The 25,276-nt window shown below is 42.0% G+C and overlaps 1 protein-coding gene across 1 annotated transcript; it reads left to right on the top strand.

Moving 5' to 3' along the window:
• The first annotated feature begins 1,855 nt into the window (after positions 1-1,855).
• On the top strand, positions 1,856-11,287 carry TECTB (tectorin beta). Its single transcript, XM_009325950.1, has 10 exons — positions 1,856-1,931; positions 3,764-3,954; positions 4,393-4,535; positions 4,617-4,689; positions 7,263-7,366; positions 7,443-7,526; positions 7,731-7,893; positions 9,699-9,768; positions 10,715-10,747; positions 11,235-11,287. Exons 1-10 carry the CDS (start codon positions 1,856-1,858, stop codon positions 11,285-11,287), a joined length of 990 nt encoding a protein of 329 aa, XP_009324225.1.
• The last annotated feature ends 13,989 nt before the right edge of the window (positions 11,288-25,276 follow it).

Raw genomic sequence — 25,276 nt, 5'->3', positions numbered from 1 at the left:
TGCCCAAAGTCGAGGTCATGCCAGCTTACATGACAAGACTGTTTATGGCCCACGTTTTTTATGCGGGCATATAAAATAGCAGTAGTGTACCCAAGTCCTTTTTCTGGGCCTATCACTAAATGCTAACACAAACAGGATGTAATAGGTCATCAGAAAATTTTACCAGCTGACCAAGACTGTCATACGGCAACCACATGACTGATGGTCATATGAAGAGCAAATTTGTTTCAGTTTTCTGTGCAATGGTCAATTTTATACATTCCATAGTGTAATATTTAATGTATATTACATAGTTTTATACACACATAGTATTATGCATTATAATTATATAGCATGATACTTAGGCTTATGGAAGATCCTACCTAAACTCAGATTACATGCCTGTGAACTTTTAGAAAAAATAAGTAAATAAAATGACCCCAAAGGTGGTATATCATCCGTGGAAATTACTTTTGTCCACTTGACGTTGTCAAGAAGCCATTCAAGACAGGCATCTAATTCCTATAAATTCCTATAAATACATTTTCACTGAATTCTAGAAGGCAGCTGTTGTTTCACCTGTGCAGAAATTCTACATTGCCCTAATTAACTTGTAAAACAAAAATTTTGTGCCAGTTTTATACCTTCAGCAGGTTTCCATTCAACTATTTTCGAGATCCGTAAAAAGCCACCATAGAAAGACTTTTAAAAAATCAAATAGCAGCAATACAGTCCCATCTAGGGGAAGAGAACTGCTTTTCTATAACTCTTTTTTTTCCTCCCACACTGGACAATACTGGCGGGCTGAGATTTAACCAGAGATGGGCTCCTTTTACAAGATTGCTTATATAAAGTGAAGATAACGCCAGCTGGGTTCATTTGAAAGAGGACATCTTGGGAAGAGCTGACAGTGCAGCTATTGGAATAAGACCGGAATGAAAATCTGAAATACTTAGCCTCTTCCTAATAGTAGGTATTATACTTAATTTCTTGTAGAATGCATAGGATTATAATTAGAAGGAATTGTCACTGAAATGTACTGTACGAGCCTTTTATAAATATATATTTTTGAATAGAGGCTGAGTGAAAATGTTGAAATGTATTGTCTTTGTTGAAAATACTTAATCAGGAAGATTTTTTTTCTTTACCTAAATGATATTTGTTACTTCTGACAGTCTGCCCAGTGATGTATATATGAGGGCAGACACTGAAGAGTGTCTACAAAGGGAAAATATGAGAACTCCAGTCCCAATCCCACAGGCTGTACATGCTTCTCCCTGTGGGAAACAGCTTGCAGGTTTGAGGCCTGAAGTGGAAATGTAAATTACTGCTCTGTATGTTTTCCTGAAAACTCATCATTTAGCAGCAAAGGAGAAAATGCATAATTTACCAAACCTGAGCTACATGAAGTTAAGATTATATACATCAGGATAGCCATCAACACAGAGAATAGTTTCAGCCTTTAATTTATAAGCACAATATGTATGTTATTGCATCATATTTCTTCTAGTAATTTCTATTCTTTCTTTTTTCAGATCCCATGGTTTCAGTTTTATTTGGTTATATTAACACTTTAGGTTTAGACTCTTTACAAGAACAAAGAAAACCTAGAATAATTCAAAGACACCACTAAACTGAAATAGTGAAATTGTCACAATAGTGATGCAGCGATAATAATGGTCTTGGAAATATTTATCCTGTAGATGCAATTAAGCTGGGTGACAGAATATCAGTAACGTTATTTGTTTTTCTCTGCAAGAAGAACATGTTTAACAGTAGCTATAGTTTTGGGTCTGCAGCCAATGCATTTTTTTTATTTCCAATTTTAAAGACAATTTCAGCTTTTATTCCCTGTGTCCTCAGATCATTGCAAGAAATGGTGACTCTTACTATTTATCTGCTGGTCATCTTGGCTCAAGCTCTTGCGGGGCCTTGCAATCCAAATAAAGCAGGTAAAATAACTTAAGCCTCCTATGATCTTCTCTTGTAATTAAGCTGCCAAAGGGTTTTTTTTTCTATTTAAAAATTGAAAGGTTTTTCTTCAGAAAGTTAAACTGTAGATTCTGGAGAGCTAATCCTTACATTTCTTTTATTGATCTGCTTTCAGCTAGCACAGTAAAGCAAGCACCACAAAAGTCCTAGCCCCACAGAGAATTAGGCATATGCTTGCCTCTGTGCAGTAATCATAGTGCAATAAAGTTAAGCACAAGCAGAATTCAGGCATAAAATGGCAAAGAAAACAACAACAATTAGAAATTATCTGCAATAGCAGAGGATAGATACAGCAGATCTTCGCTGCCCAAGCTGGGCTTTAGCCCCACTGACTGCAATCAGATGACTAGTAGTGAATGAATGTGCTGGGCTGAACTCCTGAACCACACTGCTATATTATACAAGAAAAAACAAAAATCATTGAAGCTAAGGCCCTACTTGCACACTGATTTCTGCCTAGAAACTCAAACGATCTGGTGCCAGACAGACCTATAATGTAGAATTCACTACAATTAAGAAATGTGCTTTAGAAATGCGTTGGAATACGCCTCAATATAGAGTGTTTGCTTGGTATATGCGTGACTGGTGTCAGACTACTGCCAGTAATTTCATGGTATATCTTAAGTATTTGGGCCCTCTAGCCATTTATTTCAGTGCCTTCATTTGCACAAGCAGTTTCTCTGAACTGCAGGAATTTTGATAGCTGTAAAGTTGCCAGAGTTGCAAATCTGACCATCGACACAAGCAGAATCACCTTACGTGTGCTGAAGGTTTGTTGAGCAGAAAGGAGCGAGTTGTTAAGGTCCCTGTTTGACTTTCTCTGAGTATTCCCTAATCTTCTGCAGACATGGAAAGGCTGCAAAATCAGGCTTTTATCATAAAAATGAGAGTGTCAAGGGCTTTAAAAGAAATAATTGAATAATTCCAGGTAGGGTGTCTTTTTTCTGTCTGTAGTAATTGGAAGTCTTTCTCAATTTTCAGGTCACTAACGGTTAGTCAATATTTGTCCTTTAAATTTGCATCAGACATTCAAATTCCTACTACCTGATTCTCTTTGAAAAATGTCCAATTCTGCTATCATGAAGCAATCAGTCTGTAAGTTATGATGTTCAATATTCATGGTTGTATTAGCAATCACTATGTTTGCAAACATATTGCACTGCTATTAACCATCGCTGTTAACAGGGCTAGGATTTCGGTTCATTAACTATTGCTATTAACAGGGCTAGGCTTTTCAGTTCATTTATTATTGCCATTAACAGTGCTAGGCTTTTAGGTTCATTTTTAGATCTTAGCTTTTAACTTGAGAATTCTAAAAATTCAGTTTGCGCTGGCACTGCAATGCCAGTACAAGGAGAGAAAGGGCGGAATATGTATCGTGGCCTAGATCTAACACCACTACAAAAAGGTGCGCATCTACTGAAGCCTAACAAAAAGCTTCACCCATATTATTTTTACAGAGTCAGTGGTGTTACAGAAGCCAGCTCTGCAGCATAATCTGACAGATTTCAGTGCAGCAATTTTTCACTTCAGGTTTCTCAGCAGCCTCTCTGCTCCTCAATCAACTATTCCAGAAAGATAAAAAATTTACATGAAGTTCTGCATTGATTAGAAGGCAAAGGCCAAACTCTTCCACAGAGGAAGGTCAGTTTTGTGTAGTAAAAGCTGCTCACGTTAGGGGACCTTCCAGCACACAGAAGTTTAATCCCCATGGAAAGTAGGTGTGCAGACCCACCTCTTTGAAAGAAAAACACTACTGAATATCACTCTAGGTGTATTATTTTCCTTTCAGATGTAATTCTGGTATACTGCTATCCTAAAACCATCATTACCAAAATTCCGGAGTGTCCTTATGGATGGGAGGTTAATCAGCTGGCACTTGGAGGCATTTGCTACAATGGGATCCACGATTCAGGATATTACCAATTCACAATCCCGGACCTGTCACCTAAAAACAAATCATACTGTGGGACGCAGTCAGAGGTAAGACTATCAAGGTCAACATTTCTGAGCTGGACTCAGAAGTCGGCTGGACTCACTTGAGAAAGTCCCGTTTGCTTCAGCTTGGAGTGGGCTTTAAGTACTGATGGAAAGAGGAGGCAAACTCCAGTGTCAGGGAGAAGGAAGAATCAAATAGTCGTGCTTTGCATCTACAGGCAAAATACTCACAAGCTTAGTAATATTAGTCTGTGTGTTAGTCGCCCATTTGCACCTGTATTACACAGAACATATATAGAGTAAGGCGTATCTATATAGGCAGCACAGCATATGTGCGATATGCTGCAGCAAGAGCTACAAAACCGCGTTTCCTTGGGGATGGTGTTTTGTCACCAGGTAGAGTCTTCATGTTTCAAAGTACGACGTTGTTCTTGATGCCTCAAAGACTCAGTGCTGCCTACATTTCTGTCTCACCATCCACAGTTTAAGAACCCCGTTTATCACTTCTACAACTCCATCGTCTCCAATGACTCCTCAGTAATTGTAAAGAGCCAGCCTGTGAATTACTCATTCGCCTGCACATACAACGCCAACTACCTGGTGAACCAGGCTGCCTTTGACCAAAGGTATGTCCTCTTCTGGGAGTGCACCTCACCCCGTTTTCAGCACCATGTCTCACTCATACAGAAACTTTGTTATGTCCCCAGGGTGGCTACTGTCCATGTGAAGAATGGAAGCTCAGGCTCATTTGAAAGTCAGTTGTCCCTCAACTTCTACTCTGTAAGTGCTCTTTGCCACCCAACATTTCTCCTTCACCTTCCACAGGCTTCAGTCTAAGAGCTGGAAAAAAAGGGCTGCTGCTCCTGACTTTTATGTGTCATGGAGCACATTACTAGCCTGGAACAGATAATTACAGCGAGGTTTGCAGGGGTCCTTCTTTCTGCTGATTGACAGGGATATACTTAAACTGAACAGAGCAGACACATGCCACCTGCTCTTTTAATCCCTCCAAATCAGGCAGATTTTTCTGCTGAGAGGTACATTTCTAACATGCTGACAGGTTTTATAAGAAAAAGCAGAACTTGCTTGTAGTCCCACTCAAAGAGCAGCATGCATCTGCAGGCACTGCTGCTATGACATAGTCCCTATAGATACAGCAAAGCTCCATGCATTTCTTTTGCAGTTTGCTTCCTGGTCCTCTTACCCGACAGATATTTTGTGTTCCCCAGAGATCTTTAGGTCACGCTGGAATTTTATTTCCAACAAATTATCATCCCTGTATATCAGGCCAATCTTTTGAAACATCCCTCTCCTCCCCACAGCTCTGTTGTGCTGCTGGAGCAGCCAGCTCCTGATCCTGGAGTCTTTTTTCCACCAAAGCACAGTCAAAAGCACCAAAGCCGCCTCTCTATTTTAGCAGAGCTAGAAAAAGCACAACTAATAACATACTGTGTTAAATTTATAGGCCAGGTAGAGGGAGTGTATAGCACAAGGTGGACTGATGGAAATCTCTCCCCCCACACCCTGCATTTTGGGCACCAATTGATCACTAAACATTTTGGCAGCCTTGGGATGCCATGTGAAAACCCACATGATCTTTTTTTCTGATATACGGCACACTAGTAGTATACGCTGGCAAGGTTCCAGGAGATACCACACTGCTCCTGTCAACTCCTGACAGAATGGCTGCAAAAACAAACGACGGACAGTGAGCAATGGATCTCTGGTACTTTTTTTTCCCCTCCTGAATGACTGTTTTGTTCTAATGGCCGTGGGGCTCCCAGGAGTCAAGGAGTGAGTGGCTGAACTATTACTAAGACATTTTCCCACTGAGCACAAGTGCAGAACAAGCTCAGAAAGCTAATAGACTACTCCTTTGTTATTTCGTTCACATTTTCACTGGGGAGAAAAGGTTAATTTCAATGAAATGTTGTTTTTTTTTTTTTCTGGCAAAGTGGAAGTAAAAGATTTATTTTGCCTTGCTATTCATCCCTGCTGCTGCCTGACACAGCTGTCTGCCTCCAGTGGGCCATACTTCCAGGTGCTTCATGTGCCCATTTCCTCATCCAGAAGCAGTGCCCAAGCTGCAGCGTAACCCAGTGGAAACACTTCAGTCTTACCTGCCCTTTAGCCTGTGACACACCATTAACAGCAAAGGACTGTGAAGCAGCATGAGGGACTGGAGCCTGAATGGAAATCAGACCTTCAACACTGAAACCTGTTGTGAAGAAAAGCAAGACAGTACCCTAAAACAGTGTACAGCAATAGAGTTCGGAAAAAGAAGCACTATAGCAGGTTCAACTCATTTTAGCACAAGGACTGATAAGAGTTTTGTGACAGTACTTCTGCAAGTTCTCTCCTTTGAGAGAAATCTTTGGTTAAATAAGAATTTCTCAGGGCACTTAACAGCCATGGATCACTAATCTAAACACAGCCTTGAGCCTTAACTTCAGTGCATCCAATCTATCAGGATGTTGCAGTGGGAATACTGTAGTGCCTCCCAGCCACCTTGCCGTGTAGGTGAGGAAAGGTACATAAGAAAATCAGCATCAGGGAACTGAGCAAGCACATCAGGGAAAGACAGTCCAACACCTCCAGAACTACATATACCTAAATCCTGCTGTGTAGATTTAATTAAGTAAACCAATGCTATGACTAAACATGTTACTCTTTATATGTTTCTGGTGCTAGCTTCATTATCATCTTATGCAGTAAAAAGCAGCAGGATTTAAGGTAGGTACTTCAGTGTTTTTGTAACCAAACTTTTTCACCTGAGCACCACACACTGCACTACTTTGAGCAGGCTGGCTTTTTAGTGGATGGATGACTATAGCTGGCAGAGGTCTTTCTGCACACTCATGCCCCCTCAGCTCTCACCATGCTGGCCACCACAAGTATAAATCACGCAGTGCTGAACCTTTGCATATGGCCACGTGATTTCTGCTTGTCTTCATTCCTTTTCCCTGACACGTGGCCATCTCCCAACCCCACTCCCATTCCATACAGTCATCTCCGGTCCCTCACTCCCACCAGCTTTCCCCATCACCTCTGGTGTACCAGAAGCAGCAGCAAGCTTGCTTCCCACCCATGCTGTGATATAACACATACCACAACCCAAATAGCATCAAATTCTGTCACTTATTATCATTATAAGCCAAACATTAACAAAAAGATTTTTAAACACCATCTTGAGCTTGCAATAGTCCTACTACTACGTGTAGAGTTTGGAGCTTGCACGTAATAAGAACCCAGACTTTTGGAGTCCATCTCTTCAGAGCTGTCTGAAGTTGCCACATGCCTTTACTTTGCATGTTACTAGTAACGTATGATGTCTTTCTCTTTATCTTTCAAAGAATGCCAAGTTTTCAAGTATAAAAGAAGCCCCTTTCATCATTGAAACATCAGAAATTGGTTCTGACATATTTGCTGGAGTGGAAGCTAAGGGCTTAAGTGACAGGTAGGCAAGGGAAGGAGTAATTAATAAATTGGCAATCAGGACATTCCTTGCTAATCTGGGGTTTGTGTCTCCCCAGGTTCAAAGTTGTTCTCAACAACTGCTGGGCAACTCCCTCCTCGGAGTATTTCTACCAGATCCACTGGCCTCTGATCACCAAGGGGTAGGTGCTGGTGGGACACAGGGGAGCACCTCTGCCCGGCCGAGCCCCGAGTATGACAGAAAGTCAGGGGCTGGGGGATGAGGGAGGAAAACAGAAGCTGGCCCACAGCAGGGCAAATGCATCCATCAGACTGAGACCAGCTGATTACTTCAGCTTCACTGAAGCCATGTGGGCTCTGACACTGCTTCTGCATACACAACACAGGTGTGCCACAGACAACTCCATCCTTGTGCATGAGAATGGAAAAACGAGCCGAGCGACATTCCAGTTCAACGCTTTCCGCTTCCGTAACATCCCCAAGCTGTCCAAGGTCTGGCTGCACTGCGAGACGCATGTCTGCGACAGCGAGAAGTTCTCCTGTCCAGTGGTAAGGCCTCCCTCCCAGAGAAACACGTGGTACTAAATTTAGACAGAGGATGTCGAGACCTTCCTGAGGGCATGTTGTGTGCAGAGCCAGTGCCAGAGCTTTCAGTAGATGGAGCCACCGCCATGCGGGAACCTGAGTGGCCAGCTGTGCACCCTGACCCGTCATGCCACAGGTGCTGTATGCAACATTGGGCAACTTGTTTAAATGTATTGAGAAATAACGTAGCACTTTGAAAACTCAGTTCTCGTCAATATCCCAGACTAGTCCTGTCTGACAAACAGCTACAGCTAAACACAAGCCTAGAAAAAAGGAGAAAGTAGAGCTTTTTCCATTTTACCAAATACCTTGGTGCTGAGGCAGTACCAAGGTACTGCTCTTGCAGCCGTCCTATTCTGTGTAAAATACATAAATTGTCACTGGAGCAGGAACTGAGGTCAAAGAGTAGGTTCCTGTGACCTTAGGTAGGAATGAGGTGGGGGTGCTATACAGGCATGTTATTTAGCATGGGGAGGTGCGCACTGCTTGCACCAACTGATGCAAGGGTGAGGGTTACTAAAGTGTCTTTCTTTAAAGACTTCCCTCTCTCTCCCTCCCTAAGTCAGAGCTTCGCTATTCTTTCTCTCATGAAATGAATGTGTCATTGCTATAAAATGAAGTCGAATTTTAATTAACCTGAAATGAAAGTCCAAAATACTCCTTGGCCGACATCCTGTTGTTTCAGCAACAAATATTTATTGCTGGAGAAGAGAAAGCCTCACTCCTGGTGAAACCAACTTTTCTTTCTAAACCCCTTCTCAGTCCAGGAGCCAAATTAAGATAGCAGTTTATTACCCAGCCTCAGTGCTAAGCAGGGGGCACTGATTTGTGCAAAACTTGCATGTTTGACAAAAATGCGTTGTTAGGAATTCTACATTTCAAAGGCAAAATAAAAAACTCTGGGCTTAGATTTAGTTGTTTGTTTTTAAAGATTTCTTCAACTTTTTATCCAGCCACAGACCAGGGTTAAAAGAATACACAAAACCAGTACTCCATATCTGCCTTTCTGACAGTACTGCAAAACATCTACATCATCCTTTCAGGCACAGGGTGGAATTCCCTCCTCACCCTCCAGCGTAGGATAATTGCTCAATCAGGCTAACATCCCCCAAGTCCACTTCCAACCCAAAAACGCAGCTGGTGGTCTGCTGCAATTAAGGTCAGCTGGGGATCTGCAGAGGTCAGGGGACCGACAAGGACCTTTAATCTGTAGAGCACTGCCTTCAATACAAACCTTGTCAGCTGTGACAGGCATCATTAGTGTTGGACATGAGATGATCTATAGGGAAGGGATTTGGTGCTTCCTGTTTCTACCCAATGGGCAACAATTATAATTAGCAATAAACAACAACAGAAGCCTTCATAGACGTCATGGGTTAAATAGATGGAGCTCAGCTCCCCCCTTATTTCTTGACATGAGTTTTGTTTAAGGCAGGGTGGAAAGGGCAGCCCAGGAAGACCTGTGATTAGCAAGCAGACACCCATCTGGGCTCCTGCCATCTCACAACTGAAAAGAGCACTTACACTGACAGTCACTGGAAGGGCTGTGGCACACCAAAATCCTCAGAAAATGCAGTGCAAAGACTCTCCTTAAATCTCCCCTGCACCAAAAAAAACCCAATAATTACAGAAAAAAAAATCCCTAGAAAATATGCAGCAATATTGACACAGTTTTAATTTCCTTGGTTGGAAACATGAGAATCGGGTTTGGATTTTTTAATTATTTTTAATGTTTTTAGTATACATGGCTTTCTCTCTGATCTCTTGAGACATGCGACAAACGAAAACAGCGCATGGAACAAACCGGAGGTGTTTTAGTGGCGGAGATCGCTGTACGCAGTAAGTGACTGGGTTTCTGGGGTGTTTCTCCCTTTGGGAAGCAATGAAGTTGGGAGCCACCCGTGGCTCGCAGTGTAGGAGCAAGCAGAGGGAGCTGAAGCCCTCTGTCAGAGCCCTTTCCCCCATGCCGGCAGGAGTCTTGAACAGAAGTTGGTCTCCTCCAGGCTCGGAGCTCTGGCAGAAGAGCTCAGTGAAACTCTCCTCATTTACAAAGTGAGTAAAGCCACCCATTTGGCATTAATGATAAATGGCCAAACCACTTACACACCAAGTTAGCAATGTAAACTCTGCTCACCTGCATTTGACCTCAGCAACAGCCCAGACAAGCTCTGATAGATGGCACATGCCTGGGAGAGAGGTCAGGCTTAGGAGCAGCAAGAAAGCTTTTCTTCACACTGTGGGTTGGTACTTCAGCATACCCGTAACTCCGGTAGGTTAACCCTTCGTGCCTATCCCTCCTGATACACAGATTGAACGGCCATCAGGTTTCCCCATTATAAAACAACGCCTGTTTTCTCTAACTGCTGCCTCCTGGAGGCACCAAGAATTTCTCCCTGAGCTGGTTTAATTCTGCAGATCCAGTACATCTTTTGAAACAGGTCCTTGGAACAAGGTATGCCTAAATCATGTTTTCACTAGAGCCCTTTATACTAGTTTATCAGCTACATCCATGCCAATCTGAAAGCCAATTTAAAATTACAAATACATGTAGAGCAGCATTATTACAATTCAGTATGTTGCACGAGTAAAACTCCATCAATTTTAGAAGATAAAAGAACTGAGGATCCTTTTATAACTTCAGACAGTAAAGCTAGGAGGAAGAAATATCCAGAATTTCAAAATGTGGCAAATATTATCTATTCAGCTTTTACAAAGCACGCTGGTGCACTTTGCCCTATTTTAAAAATGCCATCCCAATGTTATCTTTTTCTCTTATTTTATACAGGCAAAGGTTTATCCAGATTTTACAGAGTCTCAGGTAAATAGCAAAGTATGACAATGAAAATATCAATCCCAAATATGGATTTTGAGTGACTCTGTCAACATAAAACCCATAGCTCAAAGAAAGAGCTGAAAAATCTGGTAAATTTGACAGAAAGGGAGATATTTCAAGATGAAGTTTTATTTCTCAACATTATACACTTTGTTTTCCTCCTTTTGGCACATCCCTCACTCTGGACAATAAAATCATACTAATAACTTCCAATACTGAACATTACTTTCTCTTATTCTCACACCCTCTTCCCAAAAAGAAACAAGCACGTTTCACTGGGTTAACAGAGATGTCTGAAAGCATTTCTATTTGGAGAGGGTTTGAAAAAGGCCTTTCAAATTCTGTTTGTTAAAACTTGATATGGTGACAGAGCCACATTAGGGGCATGCAGTTGCATTGATGGGGGTGCGAAGAGAACATGAAAGGCAGCTGACAGGGAAGTACTCACATTTAGTCTGTGTTTCTTTTGCAGATATCATCTTCCTCCTACTCTTTGCGATTGGATTTTGTGCTGTTTTGTTATAAAACACAGCCCAGCTGTGTTCCTTAACTTTTCCCAATCCTCTTTGGACCTGGACGTCTTTACTAAAGATGTTTATTTTACAGAGGAAAAATGAAAGTCACAAAAAATCCTTGTGCACCATTTTACCAGATAAATAAAACATTCCATGAGCTTTGTGCCTCGAATACTGGAGAATCCTAAAGCAGATTTGCCTTTCCCCACTCTCTGCAGGCATTTTAAACTAGTGAAAACCCAAGAGTTACGTATTCTACTGATGCCTCCTTTGAAAGAGTTGTGATGCAACAGTACTTGTTTCTATAAGGAACATAGGGATATGCAAACTCAGCAGTTTTCAATGACAAATTTACCTTCAGGGTCCCCTTTCCCTGTCAGTCTCAGTGTGGTACCAAACTCCCCTCCAGGCCTGCTCTTGCAAGGTCCTAGCTTGATCTGCGAAGCCTTTGAACAAGATGAAAACTAACCTAACATGTCAAGGATGGGAGAAAAGGATGCTTTTTATGTAGCAATAGTTAGAAGGTCCTCAGAATTAATTACCTGACACTTCTTTCCTGCTTCTTAGCGTTGTCAGTATTGATTGGTTGGGTTAAGTAGAGTACGACACATGCTGCAGTAAGTACAATACTGTTAGGAGTAGGATGTCTTGCTGACTGGATGGGCTCAGTGCTGGATAGCTACATGGTGTAGATGCAAATTAAGCACATCTGAGGCTGGAAAACAAGCCAATGAGCTTTACGCTTCCTTGAAGACATAGCTGGTGTCAGATACAACAGGGTCCAAGTGTTAGCTCTGTACCTGAATAACAACAGCTCTTAAACAGCAAGAAGAAATCACTAGAAAGGGAAACCATGATTTCTAAAGAGCAGGAAATATCAGGACATGAAACAATTTCCCAGCAAGAGTGATGGTAGGTTCCTTACTTCCAATAATTATTAAAACAATATTGAAAAAAACTCTCAAAAGTGTAAGAAGCATTCCTAGGCCTTTTCCATGACACTTCCAGGATCCTAAATGTGAAAGAGAGAAGAATGACTACAGCTGTTACACTTCCTGTTAACGAACACAGTGGGTATACCTGTGTCTGTACATACTGCAGCATAAGCACATTACAGAATTTTTGCTATTGTTTGTAGAGAGGAAACCTGAATAATCGGATTAAATTAAGGATTTTAAGCTCCCTGTTCTTTTTAAAACCTCATTGTTATGAAGATAATGCAGAGCAAGAACATGCGTATCTTACAGCCACAGTTTTCAAATACACACAGATCCCTCTTGCCATGGACTCTATTTGCTCCTCTAGGTGTAATCTCAGTCCATACATATTTATAAGTAACTGAGAAAACTAAAGCTGTTTTGTCGTGGTTTAACCTCAGCTGGCAACTAAGCACCACCGAAACCCGGACATGTTTAGAAGCTGAAATTATAGCAGACAGCACCCACCCCGACCCGCCTGCAGAAAAACGGTCCGTTGTGATGGCATGCATTTAGCCATTACATACAACAGAGGGCACTCTCTTGACAGAATTGTCTCATTTAGACAGACCAGAGTTAGAAGATCTGTCACTTCGTGGTATTTCTTAGTGGTACAATTTTCTAAAGCAGAGCAGAGCTATTGAATGTTTTGTGCACCACAGGACATTTTGATCAGAGATAATGACCCTGCAGGTTTTTCTCCCCTGTTTGCTGCTTTGCCTCCCTTTCCCCTTCCCTCCTCCCACTAACACCCCAAGTTTCAACACTTGCCAAGTGGCTTTACCCGTCCAAATTCTTGTCCTTGCCAAATGAGATTAACACACCGGTTTCTTCTCCAAAGCCTGTTTCTTTCGCCTTGCCTTTGCAAAAGTCACTGCTCTCCTATCATGGCTATTTTGCGCAGAAAGCCTTGAACTGAGTTTCCTTGGTAGGTTGATTAATTTTCTTCCTGATTATGCAATAAGTGTTGCTTTGGAACAAACCTTGCAGGATTGCAGCAGCTGTGAAGTGTGGCTGCAAATTCCCAGGCCGCCTCCCTGCCCACCGTGGGATGGAGCCTCTGGGCATATGTATCTCCCATACATGTTACTGTACTGAGCGGGGCTCATGCAGCCAGCAAGCTGTGGTTGCAGGATGGGCAAAGCCCTATCACCAATCCAAGTCTGGATTACTATCTCCCTACAGTCCAGAAATGGTTTATTGCTAAAAACAAACAAACCAACCAACCACAACTGAAAAACAGCTCCCAGAGGTGACTGTGGAAAGGTCTATCTGCCAGAGAAGGCAGCAACATATGAACAGGTTTCAGCTCCAGAAGTACTGTTCCTTAAGAAAGCACAAGTTGTCCATCCTAAATAGCTTGCATAAAAAATATGGACTATAATTTGCCTTCATTATTCCTAACCTGCATATGGTTTGTCACTATTTATTCTACCAGATACTATTTATGTTGCCAGTATCAGAAAATGCAGTGATTGCAAAAGATTTTAGCACAAGCTGAAGCTTGATAGACTTCATCATTTCAGATGCACTATAATGATGGATCTTTTTCAGCTGGTGGGGCATGAAGATGCTTGCCTTGATCTCTGTATCTGAAAGTCCAACTCAAGGCTGGTCATGGAAACATAGGGAAAGGAAGGTTAGTAACAGGGGATGCAGATAGTCTGTTTAGAACCCAACATTTGTTTTCCCAAGGATTACAGTTTGGTTTTGTCCCAATTCTTCCTCCCATTTGGATGAACTCCAATGAGGCATGAGTTTTTAGATGCTTTCCTTCTCACAGTTAGGCACTGCAATGCTGAAGCACAAGGCCACTGAGGTCATGGCAAGAAGTAGGAGAGAAATGAACACACACAGGTGTCAAGATGCTAACACAGGTTGCGGCACAATATTGCTAGTACAGTGACACACATTTACACAATATTTTGTTCATTAAATATAGGTCACTTCTCACTTGCAAATGATAAACACCATTAACCTGGGTGGCCTTTGTTTGACAGTCACTGCAGATGCAAATGACTATTAAGACGGTCCAACAGAAATTGCCAACAAAAGACTGAGTCAGATCTAACACAAAATCCTCAGAAGTACAAACCAGCAAGTATACCACCTATGCAAGCTGGTGCTTTCCATCCTTGATGCTTTCTATTTAGTGTCCCCAAACAAGCAGTGCCGTGGCACTATGATTCCTTCCACTCCTGCCATCCCAGGTCCAGTAGTGAAAAAGAAGGAGCAGGCTAGGCTCTGAGACTAAGTCAGAATTAATTATAGTCAAGCATCATGCCTTATATCCTGTGCTGGGATCCCATGATTTCAAATCCAAACTTGAGAACAAATCGTCAGTAGCTGGTTATCAGAGGACATGCAACTGATTCTGCTGCAGAGATGCCAGACTAGGTCTGACCTGATATGCCCACCTAGTGCATCCTCTGCTAGCTCAGCCCTGAAAGGAGTGAAGCCACATCAGGCTGCAACTGGCAACATATTACACAATATAAACACAGGCAATATCTCAGATCCAAATAGCATGTATAGAAACTCCCCATTTTAATCCTAATTTAAACACCAACTTCATCTCTTTATTCTGTAAATCCATGACGTTTTGTTTAAATGTCCCAGTCAGGGACATACTTATGTCAGAATAGTATCATAAGAGTCATGACTCGATACATACAAAAAACATCATAGAAGTACGTAGCCTGTATTAGGAGTGAACCTCCTCACTCCATTCTGAAGATCAAATCTTTTCAAGTTATCTCCATCCAAAGGGCAGCTGTCACTTACAAGTGCAGAGGAAGAAATAGCTATTGATTGATTTGACCCCACAGCCCTTTCATGTAGCATATCCTTGTGGCCCTGCGAAGGTCAAGTCCAGTGGCTTCAGAGAAATAAATAATACTTCTTGCAGCCAGGCAGTCAGGCACTCAAGGGGGAGACCTGTGTCCTGAGCTCTGTCAGAAGCTGCATTGCACCCTGAAGCATAGAGATCAGCCTGGTTTCCAATACATTATTTTCTTACTTTGTTGTTACAAAGAAAACCTAGCACCCACATAATGTCTTAGCCTGCTCTTTAAATGCAATTATGTTAGCCATGTTCCAGTTCTGAATTCTAAGAGAAATGTTGTTAAATTCCCCTATACGAAGCACACCTGCAATGCAAACGACTGCTCTGTGGTGCAGCCAGTCTCCAGCCTTCCCAGATTGCTTCCCAGATTGAGCAGCCTGTGCTTCCTCGCCTGCTAAATTTTCTCTGTGTGTGGTTTCATCCACATTAACACCCTCCTCCCACAGACTGGTTCTCTCTGGGCATTTACACACTGACACACAAAGCATCACTGGGAGGGATCCCACCCTTTTGCAAGACAGTCTGCTTTTCTGCTTATGCTCACCTGGCTCTAATTGGAAAATAACATCAGCGTTTTTCTTCCAGGAGTAAACACAGCAACGTACACCAACATGCCTAAGACACAGACATTCAGGATGTATATCATATTGACCTCATTTTAAAAGGACAATTAAGCCACAATAAGTAGCACAGACTTGTCAGTAACATGGCCCTGAAATATGGTTTGAGAAGATCCTGCAGGTTTAAATTGCATTCTGCTTTTCCATAAGCACATTCAGCAGAGTCCAAATGGTGCAGTACTGCATGACGGGAAGTGGGGCATGTAGATCCTATTCCTTGGTGAGCACTAAAGCTGAGGTCTTATCACTGTGAAATGTTTGCACAGCACTATAAATTTACATGGTGATTAATAAGCCCTGATAAGAGCATTCTGAGCACTTCCCATTGTCTTCATGCCCAACACTTCTGTGCTAGCACCTTTTAGTGAATACCTCAAAGTACTCTAAAAAACAGTAACTCATTAATCTGGATGATTTAATCTTCCCTTTACAAACTGAGAAAAACTGAGGAAGAAAGAATGACATGAGCAGGTCATGGTAGGGGGACACGTCAGATTGGTACTCATTCCAGTAGAGGGGAATGTTACCGGAACAACAGAAATAGTCATCAAGGAAAAACACGTAGCCTGATCTGATACTTCTGAGGATGAATTGTGAATTGAGAAAACTTGCAAATTTTGCCTTTATTTTATCTGTATTGGAAAGAGAAATTCCATATATACTGAAAATCAAGACAACAAATTTAAGGGTTCTGAGACACAATTTATTATGTACCTGGTGACCCACAGCAACAAATCACAAGCACCCATTGCAAACGTAAGGTAAAACTTAAAGGTTAATCGCCTGGAAGGAAGTTTACCTCACACTTGTGATAGGTGTGCCACCATGCCTCAGTGGGTGGCAAGCCTTACCCTCTGATGTACCTGGACCTCCACCCCCAGCTCACAACCAGCCAGACTTGGGCTGTTTACCTGTGTGAAGGCCAATAATGCAGTTTCAGCTTCTCTCTGGGTATATGGCCTATCTCAAAAGTAAATCACAGCACTCAGGAATTTCACAGACATAATAGCTATTTCTTCAGTGCAGTTGATCCCACTGTGGACGGGTATGCTGCTAGCCACCATGTAAGCATCACCAGTGGTTTCTAACTTTAGCAACAAAAAGAGTGCACCTATCCCATCCCTGGAAACGTTCCAGGTCAGGTTGGACTGGGCTCTGAGCAACCTGATCTAGTTGAAGATGTCCCTGCCCACGGCAGGGGGGTTGGACTAGATGACCTTTAGAGGTCCCTTCCAACCCAAACTATTCTAGGATTCTATGGTTCTTATTGCATATCCAAGATGTGGGGTGCAGGGTGCAAATAAATCTGAACCTTCAATCCTGCAGTGGCTATTTTCCAAAATGTAAAGAAAAGTGGGGGGAAACACAAAAATGTTTTGAAGTTACTGTATCAATGGCACTTCACTGGACTAAACTGAAATTTTATTCGTTTTTTTTTCCTAGGGGAGATCTTCAACCACTTCACAACTTTCTTTGGTAGATGGGGAAACAAGTTTCCTCCTCACACCCATTAACAGATTATGAAAATGCATTTGCTACTAACCTGCCTACTGAGTTATTCTAGCAGAGGTCCCTCTCCAAGGCCAGCAGAAGAGTCATGACGAAAGCTTTGCTATTCCATGACTATTTGCTCGATAGCCAGAAAGTGCCAAACACCATGTGTTTTAAGGATGTTACAGAAGAGGCTGTACAGGTCACTCAGGAGACTAACCACTTGTAAGGGGATGCTGAGAGAACACAAGTTGCAGCTCCACCAAACAATGAGCCGCTCTCTCCAAGAAGCTGGAAAGGGGGAGGAAAATGGGTAATTTCTTTTGTGATCACTATTTCTTGTTCTCTGTTTCCTTCATTTGCCCTGGCAGAAGTTACTGAAAGCATTTTCCAAAACTTCAGTAGTAATCAAGGAAAGCGATGCATGGAGATCACTGCCCATCATGCTGACCAATATTGCCTTCCTATTTCTTCCCCTGCTTCTGATACTCCTTTGCATCCTCCATCGGCTTTTGTTTCTTAATTTCAAGCATGTTAGAGAAACACTTTGGTTAGCAACACATTTGTACAGAGTGTCAGTCAAAAAACCCAGGCAACATTGATGACAAGAGCTCATCTATCTTCCTTTTCTCTGCCACCAAATGCACCAGTCTCTCCAAACGATCAACATATACTTTTCCAGTTTGCTCACCATGTTGTCCAAGATCCTAATGTGCCTACTGCAGCATATACGACGAGGTCACATTTCTTTATCATCTGGTGCCAAGCAACACAGCGTATAGTTTCAGATTCCAGCAGTTTCCTCCTGGTGGCTGGGTTTCATGGCAAGGGAGGGAACAACTTGTCTGTTCCATATTCCAGGCCTTTTCATGAGGTGCCATAGTTTGATCATTCTTGGGTTCTCCTACCACATGTTTCCGCAGAATCTACATACACTGCTAATTACGTAGTCATTTCTCACACCAGTTTAAAGGGGTAGCTTGCTAAGGGAATAAATAATTTTGAAAGAAAATAATTTTCCCACCTGGCATAATTTAACACTGGCCTCACTGGAGCAGAATAAAGGTTCACCTAATTCAAAAGCCTCCCTCTGACAGTAACCACCAGCAGCTGCTTACAGAAAGTGCAAAAGCAACAGAAACATGTACACAGTGAATCTCAGAGTCCCCTATAACAACTATTGTAACCTACAGCTATCTTGCAAGACACAAAGCTGTAGGCTTGCATCCTGGCCAAATTCTATCACAGATTATTATATAACAAAATACTGAGATATTGAAAGGAATAAAATGCAATTACCTGAGAGAAGGAGTTGCAGGGAGGGGAGATTGGGGGTATATACTTTTTAGTAAGCACAACTGCAAAGCTTGAGACGCTTTTATGTATTTTATCTTTTTAGCTTATTTTGAGACTTTTTATATGTAGCAAGATTTATGTGACCTATTTTCCTTCAAGAAAAGACTAGACAAACATTTGAAATGAGTAGGGAGAGTATTGACCACAGATACAGAAAACTAAACAGGAGGCACTCCATCACCTGTGACGCCTGAAGCAACCACAGTCTGTACTTAAAAAAAAAAAAAAAGGGGGACTAGCTTACTATTTGCCTAATTAAAATGACATTTGGTTTCAACTGTATATTAATCATCTTCATTTCCTGCTCTAAACCGCTGAACATTGTCGTTGTGGGCTATTCAGCAGCTACTATTTCCCTTCCCTACAACAGCCGCATTTGAGCGGTGAACAAAAAACTCCTGCACATTTTGCATGGTCTACAAAACACTTTTGATACCTGTCAGATGAAAGGTACAACCTATTTGTGGTAATACGCCTTTCACAAGTGAGCAAAACTCACCCTTCATGGCTTGCTTCTCTTGACCACTTTTTCACAGAGAAGAAAACTAGTCTCTGCTCTGTATTTTCATCCCAGCAAGCTCTTAATGTGCAATGCAGGGGTCATCAGCACTTCTCCACACAGAGTGGGATGGCTGTAGCGATGAGTCCTTGATTCTGTTGATAATGTCTGAAGACAGCAAGCATGATTCATCAAGATCCCAGGTCCCCATATGACTATTCTCATTTTAGCATTACCCATATTTGATTGAAAATGTGTATAACAAGAAAAGGGATGTGTTCTTCCTATAAAGGGTTCCAGCTTCCCACTTGGGAAAGCTTCCAGGCTGAGGATTGCATGCCACCAGGGAACCAGTAAGAATTAGTGCCAGAACCTACCCAAATAAGAATATCAAATAAGGAGAAATTGTCTTTCAAATATGCAATGGACAAGAAGATATCATGTGAGTGCTTTAGATACACTGGAGAGAAAGAGTGGCCATGGTTGCTGAAACAGATCTAAAACTGCCAAGGAATTTTGCTGAGCTGCTTGAAATTTTGGGCATGATAGAAGTGAGAGGGGACTTGGAGGGGTGCATGTGGTTAGTTTTTTTGGTAATAGAGTTCACAATCAGTGACAGAATCTCCATCTAGCATTAGAAATCCAATAAAGGAATTACTAGTAAGCTTAGGTAAATTCTATAATCTTGTAGACTACTTATCAAAAGGTCAAAATCCATACAAGCCTTCAAAGAGGAAAGGTGACAGCTTTAGTAAGCAGACAGATACATTACTCTGTCTATACTCATCTCAGGCGTTCTATGTTTCAGTGCAAATACACTATATTATAGGTCCTTCAGGATGTAAATATGCACTTCCAAAAAGGATTGTATGAAAAGATAGTTCAAGACAAGCAATATCACAATCTGGCAACACTGGCTTCAGACATCCTTGCTAGCTCTCTTCTCCATCCAGCAAACTTTCCTTCCTGGAGGGGATCTTGTTTCCCACCAGCCTACACAGTATCATGGTTCTGCTATAGCTACATGGCATTGCCCCATCTACCTTCAGACACCCATCAGTGACTCAGGCCACCGTCTGATCTCAGTGCTGATGCCTAAACCCAGCCAAGTGGTACCTAAGAACAGACCCAGACCCAGCTCACAGACCCAGACTTGATTTCGCTGTACAAACAGAATAAAAAGAACAAGTAGGAAACTCAAATGCTAGGAAGGATATACAGGCTGCTGTAGGAGTTTGTCTTGGGAATAACTTTAAAGTCCTTTAGCCTAAGACAGATCAAAAAAAAACAGGAGAAGGAAAAATGGAACAGTTGTGAGGAGAGGCTCTAGAAAAAGTAAACTTTACAGCCGAACAACCAGAACTGACCACAAAACAAGAGCAAACTGGTTCAGGTAACCACAGGGGAACAACCAGGTTAGACATTATGTCTGTTCAACAACAGGATGACAATTCTCTTGCTACAGTTCTGCCATTGCAGCTCTCTATTTATGGTCAGATATTAAAAGCAACACTATGCCCCAGGGCACTGTAACTCAGACATATATCCACGCCCAGGTTTCCATCCCAAGAATGAAATAAGATCCTCATTCCTTTGTAATTGTCACCTGAAGGTTGGGCATAATTTACCAAGAGGCTGCCCAGTTGTTGGCATTTCTTAACATCTTACAGTTATAAAAATATCAGGATTAAGATTTTCTTTTATCAATTATTTCTAGGTACAGGGAAATGGAGCAAGGCGTTATTGCAGCATAACAGTGCAGCAGCACACTGTCAGCTTGCTTCGCCATCATGTAATCTTTGGCAGCACTTCAGCACCTCTGCACCATTCTGGCAGCAGAGAGCAACTGTGAAACTGGTTTGATCAGTGCTCAGGGAGTCTGTGAGGTGTGGTGTTACCTGGGCTCGGCCGGTACTGCCATCCTTGCCCTGGCTTTCCCAGAGAGGGTTTCAGTGGAGGGGCTTAAAGCCTCTGAAAATCAGCCTGAAGGATTGCCTGGTGATGACTGTGGAGCTGGACCAGAGGACATCTTTGACAAGATTGGTGTAATATCTTGACTAATTTTAAACTTGCTCAGAAATCTACATGCCCTGATTTTTAGGGCTCCTAATTAATCAAGCAGTGTTCAACTTTATTTTGGTGACCAACTCTGGAAGACACTAACTTTAACTTAAGGCTTAATCCTTCTAAGCCTTAGTTCCCACCTCACACACACACCCTTCCCCCCCCCCCTTTTTTTTAATGTGACTGTGCACACTACGAAATTCCATTAGTTAACATTTATAAAAAGTCATTGTCATCTTTGAAGAGAGCAATGCTTTCCTCACTCCCCAAAGTACCTGACAGTTCAGTTCTTGTGATTCTTAAACATACTCGCTTGTTACTGAAGTTTGGCAATATTCCTTATGAAGTCCACAAAGTGGCCTGTCTTCAGGAGGAAAGCCATCTAGCCAGCTGATGGAAGCAATTTATTTTGTTGGACTGCAGGCAGATGCAGACAGCTATTTAAGAATCCATTTCTACTGTCTTTTTTCTTTTGTTTTTACTTTATTTTACGAATTGAGGGGGAACACACACCAAACTGCTCTGTCATCCAAAGCTCAACACCACAAGTTGTTAAAAATGGAATTTCTTCCCTGCAGAAATTTCAGAAAGTGGGAGAGAAGCTACAAATAAAAGAAAATATTCCTGACCCTTATACTGGCTTTTTTGCTGGTCCTTAGGAACCAAAGGGGATTTTAGTGGGACTTGGGACAGATGGTGGAGTAACCACATCTCTTTTCAAAGGTGCATTGTGCTTGTGCGTATTCAAAAGAAACAGAAAGCATATTCCAAGGGAGGCGAACACCAAAAGCAGCCTGCCTAGGATGACAGCTCCCATTCTCATGCTACATCTCTCCCCTCTGCTCAGCAGCCTTTCTAAATGTGTTTTCTTTCTCCAGAGCAACTGGGCTAATGGAGCTTGGTCAAGGCATGACATCCATGCTCCTATCCCCAGTTTCAGACTAAATCAGGGCACTTTTCACCAACTACTGTAGACCTGCTGAGAGTCTTCCAGCAAGGTTTGTAATTCAATGGAAAAGACCCAGGACAGACAGATCCCTGTCGAATTTCCTCTGCTTATTAGTGGGGGGAAGGACAACAGACATTCAAAAATCATTTTCCTAGAATGCCAGGTAGGGGACAGCCTGCATATTGGCTGATGAACTGTCTGAACCACACAGGACTGGCACCAAGCCAGTAACCAGTGATGCTACTGCAGCTGGTCAGATTATAAAATCATTGTGCCTTACTCAGCTTCTGCTGCCTGCCTACCCTCAAGCAGTACCTCTCCCTAACCCAGCAATCTCATAATGACCTGGAGTTAAAAGGCAAACCAAAAGGTTATTCTGAGAAGTGTTTAAGGTAACCAGGTCATTTGTCAGAACTGCCTGGATCCGATTTGGAGGTACTGATCTCAACCTCATTTAGTGACAGTTAAAACAGTACATTTAGCTACCACCTCAAAATACAGCTATACCTGTTATATGCTCACAAGGCCTACAACCACCCCTCCAGCTACAACCTGTGATGGGAAGCAGCCTGTTGGTTAACTCCAATTGTATACAACCAGGAAAATCACCTCATTGAATGCTTACGATACAAACAGATTTTACTGCCGTTTCAGATTCGCAGTAAGTGCTCTTTGATCTCAGACATCCTTCCCATCATTTAACCCTTTTTTTCCTTTTTTATTTTTTTATAGACATAGCCCCGTGATTTAACATTTCCTTTACAGGCATGGCATATAGCAGGACTGTGTCATGTAGGTAGGCCAAGTAAGAACATACCTTAACCAACAAACCTAAACCAAAGTGCAATAAAAATGCAGCAGTCTCAAGATGCTGCCTGGGTTTGGTATTTGCTAAATCATTTTCAGTTAAGAGCACATTTCTTTTTCAATAAATACATTCTAACTTTTTCCCAAATGCAGCTGTGATTCCAGACCATAATAATTAATTGACAATCCATATCTAGAACTAGCTAGTATCATTCTTCAAGTAGGAAGGAACAAAAACATGCCTAGAAATGTCCTAGGTCACTCTTACATGGAGTTTGGGATTCCTTAGTCCCTGGAGACTGAAAACCACACACAGGTGCCTCAGATGCACTTTGGTTGGAGACAAACTTATTCAGGTATGCAAATCTGGGGAAATCACAAACTGGGAAAAGGAGGAGGCTTAATTAGAGTATCATATTAGGCAAGTGCTGTAAGCAGGGAGCACAATGTCAAACCTCTTCCTCTGAAGAAAAGGAGCTGTGAAAGGGCTGTCCCTTCAAGTCTTTCCTAGCCCTCTTCCAAAAAAATCTGAATACTTAGTAGATTCCCCAGGAGAGCTGAGGGTGATCAGGAACACATGCTTGCAGGCTTGGAGAACACTGCTGTTCTCAGTGCGTCTTCCATGAAGATGTCCTGAAAACCAGAAATGATGTCCCTCCTCTGGCATGCAATTAGTAACTCCAACATTTAATCCAATCAATCCCCTGGAAAAAGCTAGAAATTAAGGTCGGCTCACTGCTGGGTTGTGAGAACTTTAATGCATTAGTTTATTTGTTGATTTTCTCCTATTGACCAACAAGTACCTAATAAAAAAGTTAAGTTAGACTTACTGCATTGCTGCTGACCTTAAACTGTTAGACAACAAAGACAAGTTTCCCATTTAGCAGATCTGTTTAACTTCTAGCATAATTGACTGACATCTGAAGAGCTGCAGATTAAAACAATGATTGCAAGGGCGAGGGGGAAGTGAAGAAGCACATACAGTCATTTCCCTTCCAATTTGTCACGGAACAAACAGAGCTACTGATCAGTACTAATATTACGTGAATTGAATTTGTCGCCACATAGCAAACACTTATGTACAGAGTTTAACCACAGACGTGTCCCTGGAAAGCCCACTGGGCTGTAATTGAGTAGATAAACATGTACTGCTTGCTGAATATCAGTTGGCTGATGATCGGTTAAAGATCTTGTGGTGATGGAAAATTAAGTGCTTTGTGGCAGCTGGAAACTGCCACCAATATTTTACGCATTAATAGTACTGAAACTAAACTGCCTGGAGGTAATACGAGAAAGGACTACTTTTTATGCAAGAGGATTGCCAGCCACAGGCTTCTCTTTGCTGTACAGAAAAATAATTTCTTCCAGACTATCAAACCAAATCTATCATGTGATAGAAAAATCCCTGTGAAAAGCGTTTCCTTGAGTGACGGTGGGTAGCAACCTAAACCAGCACAGAAACACCTGCAAACAAGACATCAGTGACAACTAAAGACAACAAGAAACAGCTTCATTCATCCTCTCATCTTTTTTCTCCTCTCCTTTTGTGGAGGAAAACTCATTTTCTGAAATAAATATTTTACTAAAAAGCTGTAAAATATTTATTAAAACACCTTTTTTTTCTGGCAATGTTGTGTTAAAAGCCCAGAGCTCCATCAATATCTTGGAATTTGGCAGCTTCCAGTTATGCAAGAGAGCATTTTTCCATTTTTTAAAAATAGAAGAGGGTATTTCTCCCTCTTTCAAAACTGTGGTACTTTTCAAGAAAACAAAAAGTCAATTTCCCATTTCTTTCCAAGTTTCTGAAAAAGTTAGAAATTTCCAATGGGGAAAAGCAACAGTAACAAGAACAAAGTTCCCCTCCCCCCACTGCTCAGGGAAAATATCCCAGTTTTCATGCCCCGAATTAGTGACAATACTTGTCAAAGTCCAGCACCTGAAAGTCCAGGAGTAACTGCTGCCTCCAGAGCTTTCCCAAGGAAGAGACACATGTACAGGCTTTATTTCTATTACTCCAGTGTCTGGAGAATGCGGATGGGTGAGGAGACCACCTCATTACAGTGGGCATTAACTAATGCTGATAAGCAGGGATGGTTTGAGCCGTGCACAAACAGGTGAGTCATGGAAAAGCCCAGGAGGACCGGTGTAGACTCCGTTCCTGCTCCACTCTGGCAATCAGCAACCTGGCAGGTACGCACACCTCACCCAACACTCTTCATAAGCCCAACCGTAGAACTGACCACCTTTCCAACCACAAACCCCCACCATTGTGGCAATTAATAAAATGCAGTTTCTGCCTTCTCCTCTTCCATTGATTCATTCTGACCTGGCTCTAAACAGGCTGACAGGTGGAGGAGGACAGATTTCTGCCTTCTTTCTGATCTTTTGCTT

This window comes from Pygoscelis adeliae, unplaced genomic scaffold, assembly GCF_000699105.1.
Source record: "Pygoscelis adeliae isolate BGI_AS28 unplaced genomic scaffold, ASM69910v1 Scaffold4, whole genome shotgun sequence".
NCBI lineage: Eukaryota > Metazoa > Chordata > Aves > Sphenisciformes > Spheniscidae > Pygoscelis > Pygoscelis adeliae.
This window is presented reverse-complemented; position numbering and strand designations above follow the sequence as displayed.